Source organism: Rhyacophila brunnea, unplaced genomic scaffold, assembly GCF_057557595.1.
Source record: "Rhyacophila brunnea isolate RB1 unplaced genomic scaffold, BYU_Rbru_1.0 scaffold_3, whole genome shotgun sequence".
NCBI lineage: Eukaryota > Metazoa > Arthropoda > Insecta > Trichoptera > Rhyacophilidae > Rhyacophila > Rhyacophila brunnea.
In genome coordinates, this window is record NW_028232965.1 from 32,385,376 (window position 1) to 32,411,446 (window position 26,071).

Genomic DNA, 26,071 nt, shown 5'->3' on the forward strand with positions numbered 1-26,071 from the left:
CTGTTCTGGCAGAACAAACTAACTGGAGAATACTAGTTTTGAGTCATTTGACTTTGAAGTTGTTAAAATGTTTGAAATGGTCAATCATATGAGTTTATTAAGTAATTGTAAAAAGGATGACGTTAAAATAAAGACTGTTTATTTATTAAGAAGGTTTCCAGACGGTAAAGTTTGAAATAAGTAACACTTTGGTACTAACTCAATATGTAATTTTTTTGAATTAGTGTCTTCTGCCAGAACAGTGACGATATTATGTAACCATTTTATATATCCAACAAATAACTAAAATGCGATCAATGCAAAAACATGGTTACGATAACATTACATTTAGGGAATAAGCTTTAAACTCCATATAGTCGTTATGGTACGAGTAAGTAGTAATATTATTGTTTTAATTAAAATACTCAATGTAGGTACCCAATTCACATAGTTCGGAGGGATCCGGTTTTTTGGTTAAAAGGATACTGTCAATTCACGCAAGCTCTTAAAAATCTATTAAAAAACAGTTGAATTTAATTTATGTAGTTGGTCTCACATAATACATTTTCGGAAAAAGGCAGAGCGACATAATTAATGTTTGAAAAACAACATGTAGAAAAACTAATATTTTAAGCAAGAATAATGAATGACGAGGTAAAGTCTGTACCTACATACTCGAGGCACAGGGGTTCGACATGGCCGCAGTCGAAATTATTAACTGCAAATCTCGGCATGGCATTCCGTAGAGGCGAGCCGGCTCGACGCGAGCGACGAGACGGTTTACGAGCACGTGGAAACGGCTATATGTTTTCCCGAAACGATTCCCTCGGGATTGCTTTACGATCCGTCGTTCAGCCATTGTATCGGCGGCGGAGAGCCATAAGCGGGCACATATGTTACACGCCCCCCTTTTAAAGGGTTATTTTTGTGAAATAATAATATGTATTAATTAGAATGTAATATTATGTGAAAAACTTTATTGAAATATTAAAAATAAGCAATATTTAACAATCGTCTTAAACAAAAGCAACTTATTGGGTAACGAACTTATTTTTTTCATAAAAAACAAGAATATTTTGCTTATTACAAATAAAATGATCTGCATTCGACAACATATGGTTTTATAAACTGTTTCTTTTATTCAACGAATAATTCACAATATTTAAGAATGTATAATCTATATATTGAACTTACATAATTTGAAAACATCACTTGCATACCTATATCAGAAAAAAGTACGACATCCGACGGGACTTGAACATATAACCGCTGGATTCGCACCAGTATGCTTTAACAATAAACCTTAGTATTTTTATTATTTTACATAAATACATGAATTTTGCAAATTAAATAATTATTATCTAAAAAAGGAAATTCTTCGCTTAACAACGTTACGCTGACGTGCTTTTAGCTACCGTATTCAAAAGTGACCACCAATTGCGCATAAAACGCAGTGTTATACCAGTGCATACCTACACCCAATAATCACACAGGCCTGCGAAATATGAATAATCAGTAAAAGGTAAGTAGGTATAGCAACTACAATATCGTAGTATGGAGAGGTACATGCTGAACATTACGCATAAGACACAGGCAATTTGATAAGAGAGAAAACAAAAGATTAAGTATGTTAATCTGACAATGTATGGACCATCCAGTGGATCGAATAGATAGAAAACGGCCACTGTTAAAACAGTGAGAGTTATGCAAACATACTTGGCAACGTAACTCGTACGATCGAGAGGAAAGAATCGCCTTGGAGAGGACTTCATCCAATAGTTAGTGGGTTGATCTAGGCTGATAATGATAGAAAATACTTTTTATACTCGTAAGTATATGCATATAAAATATATAGAATGGTACACTAAGTACTAGCGGTCAATTTTTAGTAGCATTGCGTTACTAAAATTCAATAAATAAGGATAGGACATTAAGATAAGCCACTGGTATATTAAATACTCTTGAAAACTTGGTAGTTAAATCTTGGAACTCAATAACTTGGAAATGGAGTTGCAGTACCAAATATTAAATCAGAAACGAATAGCGTCGAAGACGGCCGGAATAATATTTATGGTGTTTTAAGTGAAGGATTAATATCAGACGTCTTTACAGAGGACGCACTAGGACTGCCATCGGTACTTTTATTAAAATCAATATATACTTTGTTAAAGCATACTTGAGTGCGTGGTGACCTCATACTTGGGTATCTTACTCCTATGATATTACCAGGCGTAAATACGGTTGATGTTTTTGTTGCTATTTTCGGTACATCTGTAGCAATCATACCACTCTGCATTACATGAGTGAAATGTATGTTTTGTTGTCAAAACAAAACAATATAACGAAAGCGATTATCAGCATTTCCTCAATCATTACTAGATAAGTAGGGTATGTTATGATTTATTATTGCGACAATATCTCCTGTAATATATGGACTCTATTTGTATAAAAAAAGAAGGACAATCCATAAATCCTCATTCACTCATCGAGTCCGTCACGCGACGTAGTCAACCGTCATTCCCCAAACATCCAATAAATTGAAAATGAAAAATGTTTTACAATTATATATTAGATATAGGTACTTACATATAAGTACATCAGAGTATTACGGGGTATTAAATCTATCAGGTAGGTATATTGCTTCAATACAAAATAAAATACGTATAAATAATACATAATGTAGTATTATTACGTATGCATTCAAGTAGCGTAAACAAGAGAAATACGTGCCTACGGAAATAGCTTGTGCTACAAAACATTTATCCAATGAAAGCAAAAATAATTCGTTAAATTATGCTCGTGTAAATTATTCAAAGCGAGATAAATAATTAATGTACAGGTCTTATTATTCAACACGACGGTATTCTAATGATACACAAACGGAGTACTACTCACCTACAAGTTGCCATATAAAATGCATTAATTCCCCTGTTGAACACATAAGTAAGCATTCGTACTTTGTTAAGGCACACAATGAATGAGAAGAGGGCCTGGTTCAAAAGTATTTTATTGAGTGTATGAATCGTGGAAATAATATTGATACAAATTGAAAGCCTTTTATGGCAAACATGGAGTAAACATTGATTTATGCGTTAGGCGGCAAAGTGTAATAAAATATTCAAACATGGATACACGACTGTGGTTTTTATATAATTCGATTAAAATATAAAATTTCACTGGTATTTTAACGGGAAAATTAACTCAGTTCAGGATAATTACATCAAAAATTTAGTGTGACCCAGCGGCTATATAATAGTACATTACTACATTATCATAATTAGTGGGGCTCCACCGTCTGGCTTTCTTTCGCCCGTCGACCCACAACCAGAGCCTCTACCCTTACTTCACTATGCGAGAAAAACGATATCACGCACCAAAATAATATTTAAGTTCTACTATCTCGAAAAGTAAATCAACGACACGCATGTTTTTTCACATTTATAAGGAAACCTTTAAACATATATTAAAAAGGTTTCATATCGATAGGTGTAATAAGTTTTTTTTTAACAATATTGAATGGAGACTCAATGGTTGCAGTATCGGACCGCCTTAACTTTAAATTAAATGTATTGTCACCGCATTAGCACCCGTGTACCGAATTTTAGGTCCCTGGCTCCACTCTAAATGGACAAAAATATCTTGAGCAGATTTGCAGATTTAATCGTATCTTTTATATCTATAGTACCTACAGATTAGATAGTATAAAATGGTAGTAAAATATTCTCATTAAATCTAAATTACTTATTTTCTAATGGATTTAAGTTTTGTACTATTCCAAATCCATTAGAATTAAAATTAAAATTCCATCAAGAACCTTCAGTCGATAATATTAATATTAAATTACATATGTTCATTGTAGTCACTTATAGTAGCAGCACGTTACAGATCATAGACAAATATAATTTCAAATACAGCGGCAAGTTTTGGATTTGATAGCGGCCACCAAAATTGATCACCTAGTGAGGTAAAAAAATAAAATCGAAGATATTAACGTTTCGACAGTGGAAACAGGAGAGCGGAGTGTAATCAATAAATAAAATATTAATATACTAGACTGCCACACCAGGCTTGTGTTCCTGTGTTGTGTATAATTGACAATCTGCCGCAATATGTACAGGGGGTTATCATTATCTGAGGGTAAATGGAGTCAAAAAATAGATTTTAAAGAATTAAAAAAAAAAGTCTCCGCTTAAAACGGAGACAAAAATTACTTGAATATATTACGCACTACTCGCAGAATAAAGTAGCATGCGACCAATCATAATTAAGTATTCTTGTCGACTTTACCACTAACATAATGAGTATACTATTTGAAAGCTTTTCCATATATGTATACAACTTCCATATATGGAATTCATTCAATTATCAACAGATTTTCATTGCAAGATAATATTTTTTTAATACAGCCCATATACGAGTATGTCATACCCATTTGGCGTCGCTGAAATATTTTCATTCTCTCACAAAACATCCCCATGCAAATATGCGCGAATTTCAATTCCAACGTAATCGATGAATTCCAAATGGTGAAAAATAATAATAGATAACATATTCGGCGCATATTATGTGAAAACATGCCAGCTAATAGCCCCAGAACATGAACTCGTGCCAGCAAGGTACAAAACTACAGACTCGAACCGTTTTCCCAAAAGACTTCGAGAGGGAAGCTGTAAAATATATGAAGGAGAGAGCTGGCAACGACTTGGGACAACGAATAAAAATAACGATACATTCGCAACGAAACAAGATGAAAAGCCGAAATAAACATAAGTTAACCGGTTGGACGTAACTCAATGTTATATTATACACCATTAGGGTTAACTTAAATGGATTAACATAAAATCGTCCGGCAAAAACATAACTACCTACGATATTACATATTATATAACTTATTTGAAACAATTAAGTTATCTAATTGATTTATGCGTTGTATTATTCCATGAGAAGAAAAAATACTTAAATGGAGTACAAAAATAAAATCAATTAGAATTCAAATTCAATCAAGTCACCTCGGTCGATAACTAAGTTATCACTGTGATAATTCTCTTAAAGTTGTAAATATCTACTTTATTCTGAAACAATTATTTCTTATTAGTAATTATACTTTTTCAAACACGTATCAACAGAGTTATATTTAGTTGATCACATATTATTCAGAAAGGGAAGCGATACTTTGGAAAGACTCGCTGGAGTAACTATCCTCTACAATGAAGGATTTAGAAACAAAGATAACTAGCATATATTTCTCCTGATAAAATACATATGTAAGTATATATTATGTATTTAATGGCAGACTGTTGAATAGATGTGATCATATTTAGGTAGGTAAATACTATTATTACGAAGAGAAGGTTTTTTACGATACCACATTAAAATAGTTATTAAATTTATTATACAGATCAATCTATAAAATAAAAGATTATAATACAATGGATAAGAAGTATGACAAAAAGAGATCTGCGCGTTTTCATGGTAATTTAACGTTACAAATATACAACGACTAAATAATGATTTAATATGTAATATGCGTAAGAAATTCTATGTGCGAGAATAAAATGCGCAAATATATTTTGACCCATTCCACTACGACCGCAATGAAAAAACACCGAATTTATTGGCGTAATTCACTGAGTTAATTTATTCGTTTCTCAGGTGCAATCATTTATGAATCGAATTCGAACTAAATGAAAATCATGTAAAACACTAAGAGACGATAATTTATCAGCGTCGCTCTACGGGAAGGCTTTCGGGGTTGGTTTTGCGGGTGGGCTCGGCGTCGCTCTGGAGGAGTGAGCTCATTCAATTTTGAGACAAGCCTCCAGTAATGGGAAAGCCCACAAAAGATTGCATTGTCAACTCGCGGAGCTTAAAGTTGTCTATCTGTAGGGCGGGCATACATTTTCAGTTTCCAGTCAATGCTATTAAATAGGTTAAATTAATTACCCACTTATTGACTGTAACGTTTTCTTCTACCAATTATGATTTATAAATCAAACAGACAGGGCATGTTTACATTCAAAATCATATAATTTTAGCAGACTTGTAACTATTAACGGATGTAATGCATTTTTTTTCAACTAACGCTATATATTATGATAATCAACAGTAGCAAGAAAAATAATTAGTTAACTTTTTCGCCCCTAATATAATCATATACGTATACTAGATGTTAGCCATTCGCTTAATGTATGGAGTCTTTGATTTGTAATCGTAATGACGGTATGTAATAATAAATAAAATTCGAGTTCAAACTAAACAAAACAACACAAACAAAATAATCAGCAACTAAGACCATCCGTTATTAAAGCACAGTAATTGAATGTTAACTGAGACTGCGAATTCAAACGCAGAAAAGCGAACTTATTCAAGCCCCATTTCTTATGAATCATAACTCTTAATGAGATGTTATACTAGTGTATTCAGACAGTTGGGAACAGACGGTAGATAAGCGCCAAGGCTTACGTTTCTTATGGAAACCATTAGCCGAGAGATGAATAAAAAATGCATTTAAGAAAATTATTACAAGCCGAAAGTGCAGACTCATTCCCTCATCACTACGCCGAGAGATTTCGCTGGGCGCGCGGCGCACTCTTCAAAACCTCTGAATATTCAAAATCTCGGAATCTTTTAATCCGGGATTAATATTCTTCGTTTTAATCTGGCTGTAGCTGAGGAAATATACTTTTTATAAGGCCCCGTAACGGCGGAGGGATTTGTTATGGTTTTGAATTAATATAAGCGACTGTAGCAAAAACTAAAGACGCTTGCGGTCTGTGCTAAATCTGATTATCGCTTTTTATGAAAAAGCATTTATTTTAAATGTACTAAAACAAAGAAATTAATTTTTCATATACCTCTAGTAACAAACATAAGCATAATTATCTGTGTACATTATTCTTACCACGCAAACAACACGATGAAATATATTTCTTAAATGGTGTTAATGACAGTAGTACTTATTATTGGTGGAAAGATATTTTATTAAATAAAACAAAACACAATATGTACCTACTATTTTTTCACATAATTTAATATGATCTGGACCGATTTTGTTCAACGGGAGATTATTAATTGATACAAAATAATATACAATATTATTTTTTAACAGAGAAATTCTTAGAATTTTATTTAATTACTGACCATTTTCAATAATTATATTTTTATTTAAAATTTATATACTTATATAAATAGCTCTAGGTAATATTAAAGAAAAAACACAATTTTTAAATACGTCAGAAACAGACATAGGTACCTACTTATGTAGGTACTTACTACGTAGGTACTACGGAAAAAAATCTAGAAATAAAGTTGATCCGAGTAGGATTGTTACTCACGTCTTCCACTTTCCGGGTGAGTCCTGTGCCTCTAAGTTATCTACCAGTCTATAATTCATGCTTAATAAAGAAACTAACAATTTTAAATTACATAATTTAAAGATTAACAATAAATAATAAGCTGTAATATTGTATATTTTGTATCATTTGAAAATCTGCCATTGAAGCGGACGAAACTAGCGTTAATTACAATATAAGTATATTGTATTTTATTCGATGAAATAAAAGTTAAAAGATTTGGAAAGAGATTCATAGGTATCTTATTAATATACTTTATAAGATCATTCATCACTACTCAAACTGCCTTCAGTCAGGACGTTAGCAAAACAATTATTACACTGGCTAAGAAATCCTACTACGGTTTACAGATCTTCAGATCAAGACTCTTACATATCAAAGAAAACTATAAAAAAAAATCGTAAAAAAACAAACATTTCATGGATCGGAAAGCTGAGAGTTATTAAAAAAAATAGAGGAAGCTGGATATAATGTTTAAAAGGGAGATAGATAGATATTGAGAAGGTTATTCAGAGCCCTGCGTGATGAAGGTATCGCTCGGCTAGGAAAGTATAACCAAGAGCATACGAGTTGTAGGTACTATAAGAGTAAGGCAACTTGGAAGGGGTAAGCTATGATATTTCATGAATGGAAGACGAAGCTTCTCTTCAATAGACCAGAAGGTAAAAGGGAGATTGGAAGACATATGCTGACTGGTTAAACCGTATGGCAACGGAGACGTTTCCTGAAGGTGGTCAAGACCCGCATTTGGTTGTAGTAACGACGATGATGACCTAATTGGTTGATTAAATTTAAAACTAATTTCCTCATTAAGTCAATTAATGTACCAGCGCGTAGACTACTTCAAATAGTATTTACAGTTTTTTCAACACACAGTGTTAAGACGTATGTGACAAAATAAATTTAACAATATGAGGTACCTATTACTCATTTGTTCGATGGTATGATGGGATATGAATTTAATATAAGCACTGATATCAAACTATATAATGTACTGTATATTGATTGAAATAATGAAACTATCAATATATTTATATTAAAACATAAAACATCAATAGTTGTGTAATGAAAAATATAGTTTTAGCTGTTTACGATCAAAGTTTTAGACATTTTTGTTAATTATGATGTGAATAGTTTCAGTGCGAATATCTAAAAGTTTCGTTCGAACTTTGAAAGCCTTCCATGAACCCAGAAGCTCAAAACACATTAAACTTTTGAAACAAACGTTCCGATTTGAGAAGGGCAGCTTAATTTATAGATCCCAATCAAATATATTATCACCCTAAAGGAATAATAATTCAAATATCCCGACAGTAATAAATAAAACATTTCACAATATTATATTTCGATTAAAATAAATTGGGTTGATTATTAATTTGGTGTTCAGTAATTTGTCGATAGATTTGTGGAATGTAAGCCTATGTTTTGCTATAATTATTTCATTCAACGTTAAATATAACATATTTTTAAACAATATTCTAATACTTATATATATTCTATTCTAATATATATTATATTCTAATAATTATATAAAATGTCAAACCTAAATATTTACAACGAATTGTCCAGTGCGTAACAGGATGGCTCCGGTATCGATTCCCAGTGAGGCCATAGTACATAATATGTACGATTTTCACGAAATATATGCGAGTCAATGATTGTTTCACTGCTACTATAATACTACTGTCATTGGGAATGGCCTGTTATAGTATTAAAGTATAGGGAACTCTCGCAATCCTAGTGCTGTACATAATCAATTTATTAAACTCTCGATGCGATCACCAATATTAGAAACAATAAGTAAATGATGTGTTGTTTTCAATTATGTTAATATAGGAATTATTACAAGATATATTGGCAGTCAAATAACATTCATTTTACAGAGACATTTTAATAAGATATACAAATACATAGTAAGGCTAAATTTTATTCAGGCATATTTAGTGTTGAATTTAATTTAAATATTAAAAAAAAAATAACTATATAATAATTATACAACAGTCATGACGAATAAATAAATACACTTACAAGAGATACATCGTGTCTGCATTCTATACATCAGTATAAAGAAGGGCATAATAAACATTCAGGCTCTAAGCGTCGAAAGATGCACATCCCACACCAGGTTAACTAAAACCAGGTAAGTAACTAAACCCACCAAGAACTGTAAATTAGAAGCTGGCATTAGGCCGGGACTTCGCGCACTACTTACCTCCGCGTCGCAGCGGAAGTAAATCTAACGTGATACGTTCATAATACATGTTTATGGGGGCAGCAGCAAGTTCGGCTCACCTTCAAACCACCAGCCAACCCACCTCACCGCCTGGCTGATACATCTTTATGGGCAAAGTTACAGGGCGCGGTGAGGGCCAAACTTACCCGTAATCTGCTACATCATAGAACGGAGCTCCCGAAGGCTCGTCTCGCGGTAGAAAGCTATCGGGCTTAATTAAATTGGACACTGTTGCAAAATACTGCATTTGGTAGCATAATAAACTAAACGTATAATGCAGCAAGCAATTCAATAAAAATACATGGATCGCATAAAAAATATAGAAGTAATCCAAAAGAATATAGCTTGATATATATATGATTGATGATATAATCACGGAGTTGCAATACAATGAAAACGTCATTTACCATTTTATCGCAGATATTCGGACAATAAGTACTGTTTGACATTGAATGTTGAAAATTATAATTTGCATGGATACGTTATTAATAAATGTCATACATCTATTGCAAGTGCTTAAAAAATCGGATGGTTGCTCTATTAGCGAAAACAATTTCGTATTATCTGAATGCTCACAAATATTGACGGCAAACGAATTTTATTGTAGATATTAATATAGCAAAGTTAAAATAAAGATTACTACTTATTGAACTACAATAATAAAATACAACATAAATTCTTATAATAAAATCTTTTTACGTAAAATTAACTATTTACTATTTTTTTTTACTTTCTTGTAAACTTGGTAATTTTATAGATATGTTCTTATTTTTAGAAATATTAAAAATCAATTTACAGAACTGTCTTCATTCTGTGTTTCTTTGTTGTAAAAAGAGTGAATTGCCATTTTCGGTACTAACATATTGAATGGGAGGTTTTCGTAACAGACTTTTAACGAAAATAATTGTACAATAACCCAACAATAATAAAATTATCGATTGTTGTTAGCTAGTATCCCAACTTAATGGGGCCTTGCGCTAGATTAAATATACCTACATTGAAATTAATAATCAATAGTTACAATACTATGAATAATATTTTTTCACGCTTTCGTTTTTTTGTAGATACCTATTTCGGTTGACAAGAATGTTTTATTGTAAAGAAGTACACGTACAGGCCGTTTATTCATAATTATAGTATTGATAATTGTGTTACAGAAATTACTACTTACAGAGTATTAGATACAGAGGGGGCAATATCAGACAAGATGAAGGTAAATTACGACTATGATGTACCTATCTACATTTAACTAGAAAAAATGTGGTTTACAGATAATAAATCAACTAGTCCTTGGTTAATTTTAAATACTTATGTAATACTAACGCAACCATAAAAAGTCATACTTGGAATATTTCTATGTATCCAGGTAACGTAGGAGGAAACACAAGTTTATCCTTTGCGTTTTTCACTAACTAAACTTGAAATTGAAACGGAATTTGTAGCGATACTACAAGGACAAGGGTCTGAGTGAGATATAAGACGAACGACGGTGGACGGTAAGCATGGATTTGCGACCTGATGCGAGGGATGATGAGATGATCATGTCTCGCGCCGTAAATTTGAGACGTACGCCGGCACTTTCGGCTCAGACAAAACTCAAGTGAGGACACGACAAGACAAGGTGCGACATTGTAGCTACTAGGTGAGAGCTTTCGGAATTGGTTCCCGTTAAGTGTTTCGGGGTTATAAACAAAACTTTGCGTTAAGCTACCCCTGGATAAATAACGGGACAGCGTTTTAGGTGTTTTCAAAATCTAAAGAGAGTTAAGTAAAACATGAGGCGAGTAGCTTACAAGAAAAATGATTTACACTTGATCGGTAGTACATTGATACTACGTGTTCGCATATATCAGTAAAATATTAATTAATTGAACTAGATTTACATGGTAGCACTATATTGTAATAATTTTTAAAAAGTTATTTTTATAATATAAAGTATAAATATCATATAAAATATATTTTAAATATAAATATATTATTATATAAAGTTATTTAATCCTACCTAATAACTATTTTCAAAACACAATAAAAATATTGTTATGAAAAGTTTGTTTTAACCATAAATTTTATATTTTCTAAATATTTCAAGTAATGAATAATATAGGAGTTCATGTCGTTTATTAATCATTTATTCGTTTAATTATTGATTTTGGAAGTGCTACTAACAAATCATAAGTCATCGCCAAATTTAATTAAAATATCATTCGTTGTTAATTATCATTCATGGTCGGCAAATTTAGTTTATTAGATGACAACTATTTCGGCTGTGACACTATTATCGAGACTAAGAAAAGGCTGCTTTATTATGAATAAACAAGCAGAAACCATTTATTAATAGAACCCTGATAATTGTGAAATAGCTATCTACTAGAAAAAATAATTTATGGAATTTATTGTCAAAATAAAAGGTTAAAATTGTTTTAACTTTAAGCTCAAATTAAAGTACTATTTTTAATAGGTCGTATTTAAAATTGTTGTACTTCTATGGTTTTCGCTCATTCCTAAAGGATAGCTAACGTAATATATTCAAAACAATAGTAATTGCTATTAAATGTTTATGTATGGGGTTGTCATAGGAAAATATAACTGTATTCGTTGTAGTCATTCTACAGCAAAGTCAAAGTAATTATTTATTAATTGTCTGACACCAAAAATTCGTTCTGGCTCAATCAATATTATGTATTCCCTAGAAATGCTTTACGTCTAGACAATCTTTTGCGGATTCTGACAATTAATTATTGCAAACAATAACACAACTGAAGACCTTCTCAAATATAAAAGGAAAATAAGAAATTATAATGCTTAGACTAAAAGAATACAATTTAATAATTTAATTATATCATTTTTGTAACGCTATAAGGATAATGACTGAAACAGTCTGAATACATTTATCGGAGAAGTCAGCTGAGAATTCTCCATTTTTAATTTCTAACACAGTAATTTCTGGATAAAAAAGTAAAAAATAAACTCACTGTTCTTGGTGAAGGTGACGATCTTGAGCACCTTCCCGTACCGCTGGAAGATGGTGTGTAGAACGTCTAGTACGATGGGGTAGAGCATGTGTTCCACGATGACTCGGAGAACGGTGTTGGGACCGCCTTGGATGTCGCCGGGCACCCCCGGAAGGCCGCCGTTGGTCGCAGCCGCCGCGACGCCTGTCAAAGCCTGCGCCGCCTGTAAAGCGGCCTGCGCCGACGCCGACTGCAATTATTAATAATATCACATACATACAAATGTGAACATGACGCCGTAACCCTGAGATGGGTGGCTGAACTGAATGGGCATTTAAAATAAATATACAACAGATATGTATCTCAAAAATAATTCCACTCCGCAAACGAGACTTTTAGTAGGTAACTGGACAGTCACGTCAGAACAGAATGTAAAAAGTACTATCCTAGTGAACAGTTCTACATTACTACATATAAGATTCGTGAATAAGTCAGCCTAAAATGCATTCCAAAATATGTAGTTTTCAGGTAGACGAAGAGACATTTAACAAAAATGTTTAAAAACCTCTTGAAAAAAATATATAGACTGTATAAACGTTAAATGAGAATCATTCATTAACTTAGATTTTATAATTATTATATAAATAGTATAATACTTATATACGTTATATTGTAGTACTAGTAATAGTTTTCCATAGTTTGTAGAATTTAATATGAGTAATTCTGTATACTATAACTGATGTTTTTCAATATTATAATAGCGTTTACAAATAAATAGTTAAATTATAATGGATTGGAGAATGTATACATCATAGTAAATACTGGATATTATTATTATAATGATGATTAATAATAACCATTATAGTCATTATCTTGTATAAACAATATGCACCATTTTATAGACGTTGTGTTTATTAAAATAACATTGGAATACTTAATCGCTCTTTTAATTTACATATGTAAAAACCAAACACCCTTTTAAACACTTGTTCAGTCAGTAATCTCATGTAGAGTGTTGTATGTTCTCATAAATATACTAGTATAAAAAATCAATGCAAGCGAGTGGGTACCGAAATGAAAAAAGCTTTTAAAAACATTTTAAAAGCTCATAGTGTAACTGAATGAAACATTATATAAAACATGCTTCATTTTATTCATCGGTTACTTTACGACGTTCGAATCAATTTCGTAAATAAATAAAATGGGTCTAAATGAGATTTGCGTGATGGTTAAATCTCTTTTATTAAAAAGTTACAAAAGGCCGATCCTTTCTTTTGGTTTCGTTGCGTAAAGGTAGAGGAACAAATATGGTATTTTATGTACATATAATATTCGAAAGGTTTATTTATAAAAGGGAAACCACTCAAGATAAGAGAAAAATAAACCATCACAAAACTTTTCCCATATAAATAGAGATAAGTGGGGCGAGTGAAAAACTATCATCAAAAGATCGACACGCAATATTTTTGTACCTATAACATAAAAAAAACTAAGTAGAAAATTTCACCTAAAAACTTTTCCAGTCACTTTTACAGTTCAATGCCAAAGCCACTAAAATACTAGTATAAAAAAGAAGCACTCTCAAAAAGTTATAATTATCTTACATAAAGAAAACAATATAAGCTTTTGTAGTCATATCGATACAATTATTATTAATGCCAATACCGTCGACTAATTAATTTGATACGTAACACAAAAAAGCTCAATGGTGTAGTTTCAAAGATTCTGTTAAAATTAGAAATTGAAAGGGAAAGCGTCAATAAATAACATGATATAGCTCTTTATATACGTATTATATTATTATTGACTTAACCAGTTGATAAATATTGTTATAACGTAAGTCAGAATTTTGGTTAAATATTCAGGGTCATTGATTTATTTATTTTTAAATTACATGTGATTAACAGTTATAAAATACCCATAAACCTTTAGTCCTATCGAGATTACAATTCGTCAATTTTATTAAAGCAAAATTGTGTGCTATGACTATTTTATTTCCGTGTAGATATTGACATGAAACACTGACATTGAGAGTATTGAAAGCACATTATGTATTTTCTTATAAGAAACGTAGCCTTTTCATATACCATTAACGTATATGAAAATTAAGAATAAAGTAATTAATTCTTAGGAAATTTCAAAGACTAATGAATACCGATGATATAAAATCATCTAACATGAGGATCAATGTAATATTAGTGCAACTATGCTGACGCTCATAACTGATAACCTATTTAATTTAATAATATTAAGGAAGACATCTAATATTGAGTTAAAAAAAACTATAGCAGTACTTCATCTGCAGCTGTAATCATCATACGTTATTTATAGTGATTTTGTTGTTGTTTATAATATTTAAAAGACAAGTCGATGAAATTAATAACCGAAACTTTAAAATCGACATAAGTATTAATGGTATATAATAGCATACATACTTTCTGTTTTGATTAATTGCTCTATCTCTAAGATTACAAATAATTGCGGGAAAGTTCAATAATGAGGCCAATTATGTGAACCAATCGGACAAATAAATTGCAGACGAATCCACATCCAGCCCCTACCGAGTCCCACTTTTCCGACACACTGAGTCTGAACTGACTGAGCGAATATGCTATGCGATCAGTCTGGTCGATCTGACTTAAGACTAAAATTACACCTTCCATTAAATAGAAAGAGTGACGACAAAACCCATAATTAAAAAAATGTATTAATATCCAGTTTACCACTGAACGTTCGAACTTTCGTTCAACACTGATCCTTATTTGAAATGTTTATAGTATTTTTTCGAAAATAAATAAGTTTTGTGAAAAAACTTGTGTAATAAAATATCATCGCATGGTGAACTTATCTAAATGTGTAGGTAGATTTGTAAATTTGAGAAACATGTGTGTTAAAAATGTGTTGTCTTACTTACTAATTTCACCTACACCTAGTCGCCAGTATGCAATGTATTTTCTGCGTGTTTATATTTGATATTAAATAGATAATAATATAAAACACGTGCAATTTACAGGAAGTAAATAATATGTGAAAACAACAATATATTTGACATGGAGTTTTAGCCGGAGAATCTGGCTCTAAAGTTGTTGGTTGGGGGTCAAACCCCGTCTCTAGAAAATGAGCGTTAAGATTTAGTAAAATATTAATTTAGATATACCTATATTAATACTAATTCTTTCAGTTATTAATTAGAGTTATTATTATATTTCATATAAGATTTTACAATGGTATCAGGTACCTACTGTATATAAGAAAGGTGTTTGTAAATACCTAAATCTTTATTTCACTTTACTTCATGATGAGAAATCTACTGGCTCGCCTAATCGCGCTACAAGCGAACACCGGAGCATATGTCACCGGGCGGAACGTTGGGTTATTAGGGGCCCATTAGGCCTTTGTAATGCGACAGGGGGCCACCCCACGCCCCCGTAAGCCCGGAAGAGGGCCCATCGGGTCCGGCTCTAGCGCAAATGTATTATCTTTTGTTCGGGGAGTGTTCTTTGCGGGTAATTAGGCGCGCATAATTTATACGAGTGTCGCATTACAAAGAAGCGGTATTTGTTAAAATTAGCACAAATGTAATATAATGTTTTACAGATGAATGGCCGTTATTTTCTTTGAGTTAAATCAATAATTAAAAATCAATAAATACAATAAATAGATTAATTAATAGTCAAATTCTCAAAAACAATCAGTACCTATGATTGAATGTGTTTAATACTATCATGTTGACAATAATGGGGAATCTTATGTCAATAACTCACTGAATGAATACAGTGAAATCATTTATAAACAAATAATTTGAATATTGGGTTATTTGTATATTAAAAAACAAAATTGTAATTGCATTATAGAAGCGTGCATTTTACGACACTTTTGACATTGTTTACTCATTGAACAACAACGAGGTATTCAAAACTACATGTGCCAATCAAACGAATAAGTGGGGAAATTGTCTTCATATATTTTGTTTTGGTTATATGAGGAAAATAAAGTAACTATAAATAAATTTCATAAATATTTTGAGCAAAAAAATCTTACTGTACCACCTAAGCAAGTTACGTAGAATAAACAATACGAATGTTTGAGTAGGTATTGCTAATGTCAACTTCTCTTCTTAACTAAGTCTGGTGGAAGGTCCCTAATATAATGAAAACACATTTGTCCTAATAATATGTATCTACAGATTGTATTTTATATCAGTCGACAATATCTATACAGTCCAAACCATTCTTCATATAAAATAAAAATGACGGACGAAGTACGAAAAGAGCGTTATTATTTAATTAAAAATAAAAAGTATTATATGTACGTCGTCTTTTTGATTCACATAACAAAAGAGAAAAATTAAGGACACTTACAGAAATTACCGAGAGGTCAGACGTGAAGCCGGCAGAAGTGGCGAAAACACTTAACCTACAAATGCTGGGCTCTTAACAATTTTTACGAGGGCATGGAAAAGCTGGCGGAAGATTGAAACACAAGGGTTAGTGCATTTGAGGTAGATAATTCACGATTTAAAACATTTCACCAAGTGTCATCAATTATAAAGAGATCGTTACACAAACTCACGATCTTGAGCTAAACGCGATAAACGATTTCATTTGCGCAGGAATCGGTGTTTATTACATTATGTACATTTCAAAAGCTCAAACATATATAATTTAGAAGAACCTCATAAATACAAATATTAGAAAAAAATCATAGAAAAGAATTGTACCGGATGGGGATTGTGTTTACACAAATCATTATCTGGAAAGTGAGCTTTACTAATTAAGCTACAATTAATATATTTCATAATCACGCCGTTATTTCAAAATCCTTTAATACTGGCACCATCTATTATAATTTTAAATCAATATATTTTAAATATTGTTTATACACAGTACGTATAGAATAAACATATTAATAAATTTGATTCCTATACGGCAGTTGGATCTCTAAGAGTTTTAATGGATTTGTAATTATCAACATTTTTTATTTATTGGATGAATAATAATGAGAATGCAAGGATCAAGCTGTAATTAAGGTAAGTAGGTATGGGTATATATAACTAAAATAAAAATTTCTCTCATATAATGGGTGGTCTTTACGGTTTTCTCTACAATTTTGAGTGCATGAATGCACTTCGTGTTATGCGTGTTTTTGATATGGCATTGCAAGAAGTTTAGAAGAGTTTTCGTACCAACAAACAATACAATTATTGAAGAATCTGTACATATTCTGAATTAATATTGCTGTTGGCTTGAAAATTCGCAGTAGAGTCTTTCAATATTTGATACTATCAAATATTGAGAAGTGTGAGATTATCTCGTATAGTCGTCGCAGAAAATCCATATTAAACTTTACCGACAATCAAGATAACTATTTGCAAGAAAAAATCCTAGATCCATTACTACATAAATTAAATTCCAACCTGTCCTGTGCCACGTAAATTTTTACTATGTCGTCCGTCCGGCCTATACGCCTACCTTTCGGACATTTATACTTCTTGGGTACCACTGATTAGATTTGCCCAACGATTGTCTACGTTATATAACATGGCCATTTCCATTTAAATTTGTGAAGAGTTTGAAGTCCATATTGGTTTAACACTACGCGTAATGCACAATGAGGGGTCACTATTTTAGTATTATTCAGGCGGTCAAAACACTACAGTCCAGCATTCATTGATCTGCGAACCATTTCATCAAAAAATATACATCCAAATATTAAATTGTCATTTGCTTGAGTTACGAATTGTTCGAGTTATTAAGCTCTTTGTTACGTTTACTTTGAAAAAATGATGATTATTTTGTATATTAAACATGATGAAATTTCCACTCGATTCCTGAATCATGAAATCCCAGTTAAAATGTTGCAATGGCGGAATTTTGGGATAAGTTTTGTATGATTGATATGATATGAAACTACGTGTGTTTTCAAGTGAAAAACTGTCATTTAAAGGCAATGGTTAAAATAGTTTTTTAATTGACTCTAAAATCCTATGAGGATCTGGGCCACCTCAGGAAAAGGTTTCTAAAGTGATTTCTGTTTAACGAGAAATGGATGTTAGTCACTTGATCAACCTATTAGGTGCATACTCTGGGTCCAAACACATACTGAAAAACAACAAGTAAATTTTGCCACACTCGAGATTTCAACCCGGAACCCATGACATTATAACCCTGACGCGTAACCGCTCTGCCATCGTGGATGTAGGGTTACCCAGTAATTCGGTTATTTATTACTAAAAACAGATTTGTTCTCCAAAGTTTCGTGGTTTGCAAATATTTTCATTTCATGATGCCCGTTGTGTAAAAAGATTCTTTCACGGTGACCTAAAAATATATGTACTGAATAGTCTAAAAATATTTGTAGATGCTATAACCGAATGACTTCAGGTCATCTTAATAAAATAGCAGAAGAGCAAGCGAGACTTCTTAGAGGGGCTTGGAGTATTCATTTTTAAAGAAACAAACATAAACTTGGTTTGTTTAGGTTAAACAATAAATTATTTCATGTGCGATAATGCATCGGAATATCACAGTGGCAATAGTACTTAGTAACATTATAAAACTACGTGTATAGGTACTAAATTATCATAAAAACGTGTTACTAAATGGATTTTTTTTGTTAGTAAAAATTATTTATATACAAACACTGAGCTGGTTTTTATCTAATCCCGTAATTTTGTGATGGGTAATTTTATCTGGAATTGCAATCTCTAGTTAATGCGAAGACTGTTGATACTTACTCGTAACAGAACATGCTTGCCAATGTTAAAACAAGTATCATAATAGAAGTGTCGCCTTTAGCGCAACAAGTTCGAGGAAAGTCAGAATCTCAGCGCTTTTACGCGAGCTCTTAGTTAATATGTGGAAATTAATATAATTGAATTCGACAAACAACGCGCCGAGAGTGGAAATAAAACCAGTCAGTGCGCGGTCCTGTTATGGCAATTTAAGAAAGTGTCTAACGTGACAACGCTATGGGGGAAAACCATAGGAAAACACTTCACCCCTTTCGCCCCTATAAAAGGCCTAGGAGTTTGCGTGTAATTGAAGCAATTTAATTAAAACAGAATAAACTGAGTACTCCCTTAGAATTCATTATATTTCGTGCGCGGCACGAGAAAAGCGGCTGCCAAGCACGAAGTATTTAAAAATGACATAATTTAGAGATGTAGATACCTACTCATAAAACGACATTACGGAGCGTGACAAAATTAATCGAGGCATATTAAATGATAATATTTTTAGTATTAAAATTAAATTTGTGGTAAAAGAAACCAGAACATTTTATATTATTAATGAAAGTAGAAATGTACCAAATTATTCGAAATTCATAACTTCCTTCTTAATTATTTTTTTTTTTATTCCAGGACTGAATAAACACTACATTGGTATAAGATTAATTTTTATTGAAAATACACGACTTTGAAAGAATTGAGAAACATAAATATTAAAAAAGCTAACGCTCTAACCATATTTCATGCGAATAATAATATTATTAACTACGTGATATTAGAAGATATAACGGTGTTTTAAATACCGTAAAGAAATTGCTATCAATTTAAGTGTATATATTGTAAAATAATTGTGAAATGAATAATACAATTTGCTTCATATATTACATATAAGCTGAAAGAAAGATGATAAATAATAAATACCCAAAACACTATTTTATTTTCTCTTAAAATCGTTGATTTTCATAAATTAATAATCACACTTGAAGTATTTACGTGGTAGGAATGATTTTGTTAATTTTATCATGTGCGTGTTATTTATACTGTTTCGGGTTATTAATCAAGCCTCTCAGAGTGATGGAACCATAACTAGTAAGTAAATTTAATTTATCGTGTATTCGTTGTATTGTAAAATACATAAGAGCCTACCTATCTTAGTACTTACAATTGTAATAAAAATATGTATTAAATATGTAATTAGTGAAAATAAATCGCTGCTTACAACATTAAAAAGATGACTCGTTCGATTTAAACAAAACTCGAATGTTATATGGCGTAATATAGATTTTTGTTTCGACGAAATGCATTTCGTATGTATAGTCCGACCAAAGGCGAAAACTCCGTAAAACAAAGGTGTCAAACGGCGGGAAGTCTTTGTACCTTATGAAAACATACCCAGCAGAGCTTAGCTACGTATGCACTCCTGCGCCCCGGAGTCTCCACGGCTGATCCTTTGATGTCAGCTTTTTGCAACGGGTTATTTGCTAAGCAGAAGTGATAAAAGAAAAACATGCGCTGGTATCAAAAGCCGACTTAACGATCGTTTGGTTATTGGACACTTTTAGCTACTTCAAAAAATAACACAGCCCGCCAAGTCTTTGTAATCACCAACAATGGCACAGAGTTACACCAATGCCTTCAGATAATACGATAAAATTTAATAAACTCCCTGAAAAATATGTTTTTATTAAAATATAAAAAAATGTGCATGAGCTGTTATTCTTAAATATTTGAGTTAATATTTCGGCACACAATTACATCAAAAATTAGTCGTAAACTATAGATAGATAGACGATACCTTATTAAAAAATGTGATCTGCGAGAACGCAGTGTTATTAAAAATGGCGGTCGACTCGCACCTTGGCAATACATTATTAAATATAATTGCTGTATTAATATTTACAGGATGATAAACAGCGTCTTTTGTGTGACAAATCCGACGACGATTTCCTCCGTCTCAATGGCTCGCAAATATTAATGGCATGGAAACATAAACGGGAGGAGGTACAAAGAGATCTCGCGAGTCCAAGGCAAGAGAAATGGCAAGATCTTTTTTCAATTCCCTCTCGCCTCGCTTTGCATGCTCCATCTAGTCATGTCGGAGTACAAACGGAAAGCGACGGACTTCAGATTCAACAAACACGGGAATATTAATATTCAAACAATACTCGACACTTTGAAGGGTATTTATTATTTATATTAATAAAAAACAAATAGTGTAAAACAGAAATTTAACATTAGAAAATTTGAGTATAAAATATGTAATGCAAATATAATGCAACACATAATAACAAGAGTTTAAAGTATCATTTATCGTATCAATAAACTAATAGTAAATAATATATCAACATGACAAAACTTAGTGAGTTTCGAGACGTTTCATAATAGGTACTTATATTCTAAGAAATAAATGTTCTTTTATGAAAAACTTACAATTATTTTTGGTTTAAATTAGAACATAAGTATCGTAAGAAATAATATTAAATCGAGAATATCAAAAAATAATATAAAGAGTTAGTGATAACAATACTCTTTAAGATGTCATGTTAACATGAATTCACGGTTATCATTTTATTTATTTGACATTTTTTAAATTATAAGCTAGATGTATATACATTATGGCCCTATTGATGACATAATATATCAAAATTCATAATAAATAATGGAGCAGGTTTACTTGCAAGTTTGAAGGATATTTAAACTCAAAATATAAACAATGTAGGTATTTACCAACTTAATTAATTCCTGGTACCTACATATTGCTTTTAAGTAGGCAAAACGTGGTTAAATACTGCTGGGAATACGAAACTTTTGAGATATTTTTATAAATAGGTACCATTATATTTCCAAGTTTTGTATTACGACTATGTAAATATTAAATGGAATTAGACTCTGTAAAATCAATGAGAGTAATATACGAAGGGGACTCAAAGCGGAAACGACTGCTAATATTTACATTTAAAAATCTCAAAGTTACTTAGACGACATGCGCATGTAAGTTTACGTTGAATGTTTTGTATATACATACATGTGTGCTGTAAAATGATAATGCGTACCTAGTAGTCTTTACACATCGAGAATCTAAGAATATATTGTATAGTATTATTTAAAATTCTTTGAAGAAAGCCATAGGAAAAATACAACTTCCAGAAGAAACTACGTATAATTGTTAGATCTCTGATCATTGTACCCACAACTTTTAAAGAGCAATACTATTGAAACAACAAATGAGTTGATCGATTGAGAGTACTTGTTGGAAATTAAAATTTATGAGAATTGTGAACTTATTCCATATGAATTGATTTTAGTGACCCCTTCGGCATTTTAAGGCTCTTTAAATACTTAGATATATACATATAGATAGAGTATAGGATGTCGATAACTTATAAAGTTTTCTTAAATTAACAAACAGTAACAAACTTGAAACTCTGTTAGTAGTCTCAATAACATAAAGTTAAAATATTATAAAAGTATAGACACGAGGTGACAAAACTAGTTCCATTGGGATAGTACAAAAATTTTAAATCAAGAATGATGGATCTATAAAGATATTATGTCGATATATCCAAATTTTCTTAAATAATTATGTAGGTAAAAAAAATATATTCTTGTATAATTATGAAGCGTCTCAAAATATATTATGTGATAAAAATGGTTTAATTCACCATTCGCTGAAGACAAAAAACCCATAGCCAATGTAACCGTAAAAGAATCGCGCGGCAATTAAGAATTGTGTACAGAAATTGTAAACAGCTTTAAAACGTATATTTTTGGATGAGAATTAAATATTGTTAAAAATAAAATTTATACACGTGTTCCAGATAAAGAGAGAGAGAAAGAGAGAGTTTCAAAGTCTGTTAAGCTGACAGCACTTGCCTTCTTTGATGTTTGGCTCGTGGCTCCAACTTAAACTCTGGTTCTCACCAACTCACAAAAAACAGACGGCGTCGACCAAAAAGTTCAGAACTACTACATCAAGTTCACTCGGGATTATCATAATAACTATTTGGTAGCCAACTACTTACAGATATACTAATTGATATTTTTATTATTCCATATTATCCACTAATCGACTAATATAATATAAAACGGACGTTATTTTCAAAAACCTAGACATATCTAGATATGGTCAAAGTCTAACAAAAAATGATATGTAATTTCTAAAACCCGTCAAAAACGAAAAAAAACATTGAAAAAGTTTATCACTTACAGAAACGAATTATTGAAAATATTATTTAGCTGATAATTTCATTTGCAGAAGTACGAAACTTAAGTCAATTATAATTTAAATTCTTATGGTAAATATATACATAAATGGTCTCCGGCCAACTTATGATACGTGTAAAGGCGGGAGTTTAGAATGAGGTATGTAGATAGTTTTACTAAAACCTTTTTTATATAATATAATATATGTAATATTTTCACAAAATTATGTTTACAGTTTTGAATTTACCATACACTGGCCAATGACCGCACACATATACGTTTGTTACCAAAGATTACTAATTTATCTCGCAATAGATGCTTTTAAATGTGATCAATATCAAAATTTAATTACGAAGAGAAATAAAAGGAGGTTACATATTCAGACTCACCGCATTACTATGTGTTTGGTCCGTTTTGAGCTCTCTATGATTTGAAAATTGTACGTATACCGCTCTCCCACGAAGCTGCGCCATACATCCGCTAAAATATGTGACCATGGCCACCGCCGAAGTCTCATCGGCCATCTCCAAGAATGCCTGAAAGAAATTAAAAATAAAACAATTAATTAAGTAAAATGCACATACTATACAATACAATACCATACTAATCCAGCTGACAATGTTGAATTGGAGAAAGAATAAGACATACATAGATATTGAGCTGCTTATTGATTATTATTCTTAAAGAAGAGCTACCTCCTCTACAAAATTTGGATACAAACAGAACGATCTTTAGTTTTTGAAACCACTGACCGGGATGACGAAACTTTGCTCTTATGAATACGTGTCATTAGAATTTTCTGTCCAGAACTCATTTTTCTGGAGATCTATCAAATATTATACATTCTGACGATGCCGTTTCATATAATCAAAAAATATTCATGTCTATTTGCTGTTCTAGTTAGGTACTTTTTTAATTTTCCGTAATACCGTGTTGTTTTTTTATCTCGCTTTTCCACGATATGTTGAGTATACGTATATAATATATAATAAAAATGTTTATTTTTTATTTTTATCGTTCATAGTTTGTCTCTATAGCATACTCGAGTACTAGGATAATGCAATATTTTACTATATATTTACAGATAAATAAATTCAAATGTATAATACAAATTTAGTCTGCCAGCTTTCTATAAACGGCATTTTATTTCTATAAATTAATAATAATAATTTTAATATTCATATATTTTCTATTACAAATCTTTAGGTAATTAATGTAATATATTATATATTAAAGTAATGTAAATAACAGTAATGTAAAGTTGTTAAAATAATATCATAATAACTATTATAGTATATAACAATCATGTATTATTTCATCAGACGTTTTCGAAAGGAGACATTTCGTTCATAACTAGATTGATAAAATAAATAAAATTATTAATTTTCTATGATCCACAAGACTTAATATAGAGTGCATAAAGACAATTGCACTAAGTACCTACGTGTAAAATGATTCGTGATATATTATTTTTTTTATTTAAAAAGGTAAAAAATGAGCTTCCTCCGATGGAAAAGGATTGCGCAAACGTGCTGTAAAGCCATCGTTTGTAGGTTTGGATAATTCATGGGTATTAAAATCCTAAGCGGGAAAAAAGTGCCGACTACATTTGGAAAACAAAGGGTTTGAAAGTTACTACTAACTGTTCCCATAATGCCGTGTTAGCTGTTTGCTTTGGCGGGATCAAAAAAGACTGATGGTCGTTGTTCATTCCGCCTTTTTTTTATTTTTTAACAAGTAAAAATATACAGTAAAATTGAAACATACTACAATTAGGATAGTTTAAGAAAAATATAAAACATATATATATATATATATAGTATACGTACAGCATTTATGAGTAGGTATACAATAATAATGCGAGTTGTTTTTAATAATTTTCCGTTTGACACCTTACCTGAAACAGTACATAACATAAGCAATCGTAATTAACCTTAAGAAGCGACATGTAATGAACGTCTGACTTCATGTAACATTAGTTCAAAAGCTCTGAGTATTAGTATTTTTTTATTTTATTTTAAACGAGAGGTACCTATGCAATTATATTTCTTGAAACTTCCCTGGGTATCTTAGATAGTGGGAATTATCGTAACATAAGCAGAAATATGAAATTATTTTAGCTGAAAAATATAATAAGAGCGAATGTAAGTCTCGCGAACAGTAAGAGTTTCATAGTATTAACTAGGTAATTTAATATATTAGAAAATTAATTTCCTTACTGCATCGTGCAGAAGTTTCAGTTCATAAGTCTTTAATGATGCTGGCCAGAGATGTAAGTGAAAGTTTGTGACAAAACCTTTTTTAAGAACTGCCTTAAACTTTAAAATGTACTAGTAAAAATAAGGTAGAGAAGTGAGAGAACATGAGAAAAAAGAACACGGAAATATTATAATATAATATTTAGTATTTGCATAACTCAGTAAACATTTGTATTAGTACTGCAATTATTATTTTCCCTTAGCTCTATCCTCTTCCCCACAGAGACTGAACTACAGAATAAAACATATCAGAGTCCTTTTAGAAATTGTGATATCTCACTAATAAGACCTAAATATTATTTGAAATTCACATTTGTTTATCATTTTTTGATTTGTAACAAAACATTCAGAAAGCTATAAAATGA

At 31.3% G+C, this 26,071-nt stretch overlaps 1 protein-coding gene across 3 annotated transcripts in view; it reads right to left on the reverse strand.

Annotated features, from left to right (window-relative positions):
* Positions 1–26,071, reverse strand: part of heph (polypyrimidine tract-binding protein 1 heph) — a 583,478-nt gene that overhangs the window by 40,786 nt on the left and 516,621 nt on the right. For all 3 annotated transcript variants that reach the window (XM_085952127.1, XM_085952125.1, XM_085952126.1), the window contains 2 exons: positions 23,838–23,984; positions 12,537–12,765 (listed from right to left, as the gene is read on the reverse strand). In XM_085952127.1, the coding sequence (XP_085808253.1) occupies positions 12,537–12,765; positions 23,838–23,984 (376 nt within the window). The remainder of the gene's footprint in view (positions 1–12,536; positions 12,766–23,837; positions 23,985–26,071) is intronic.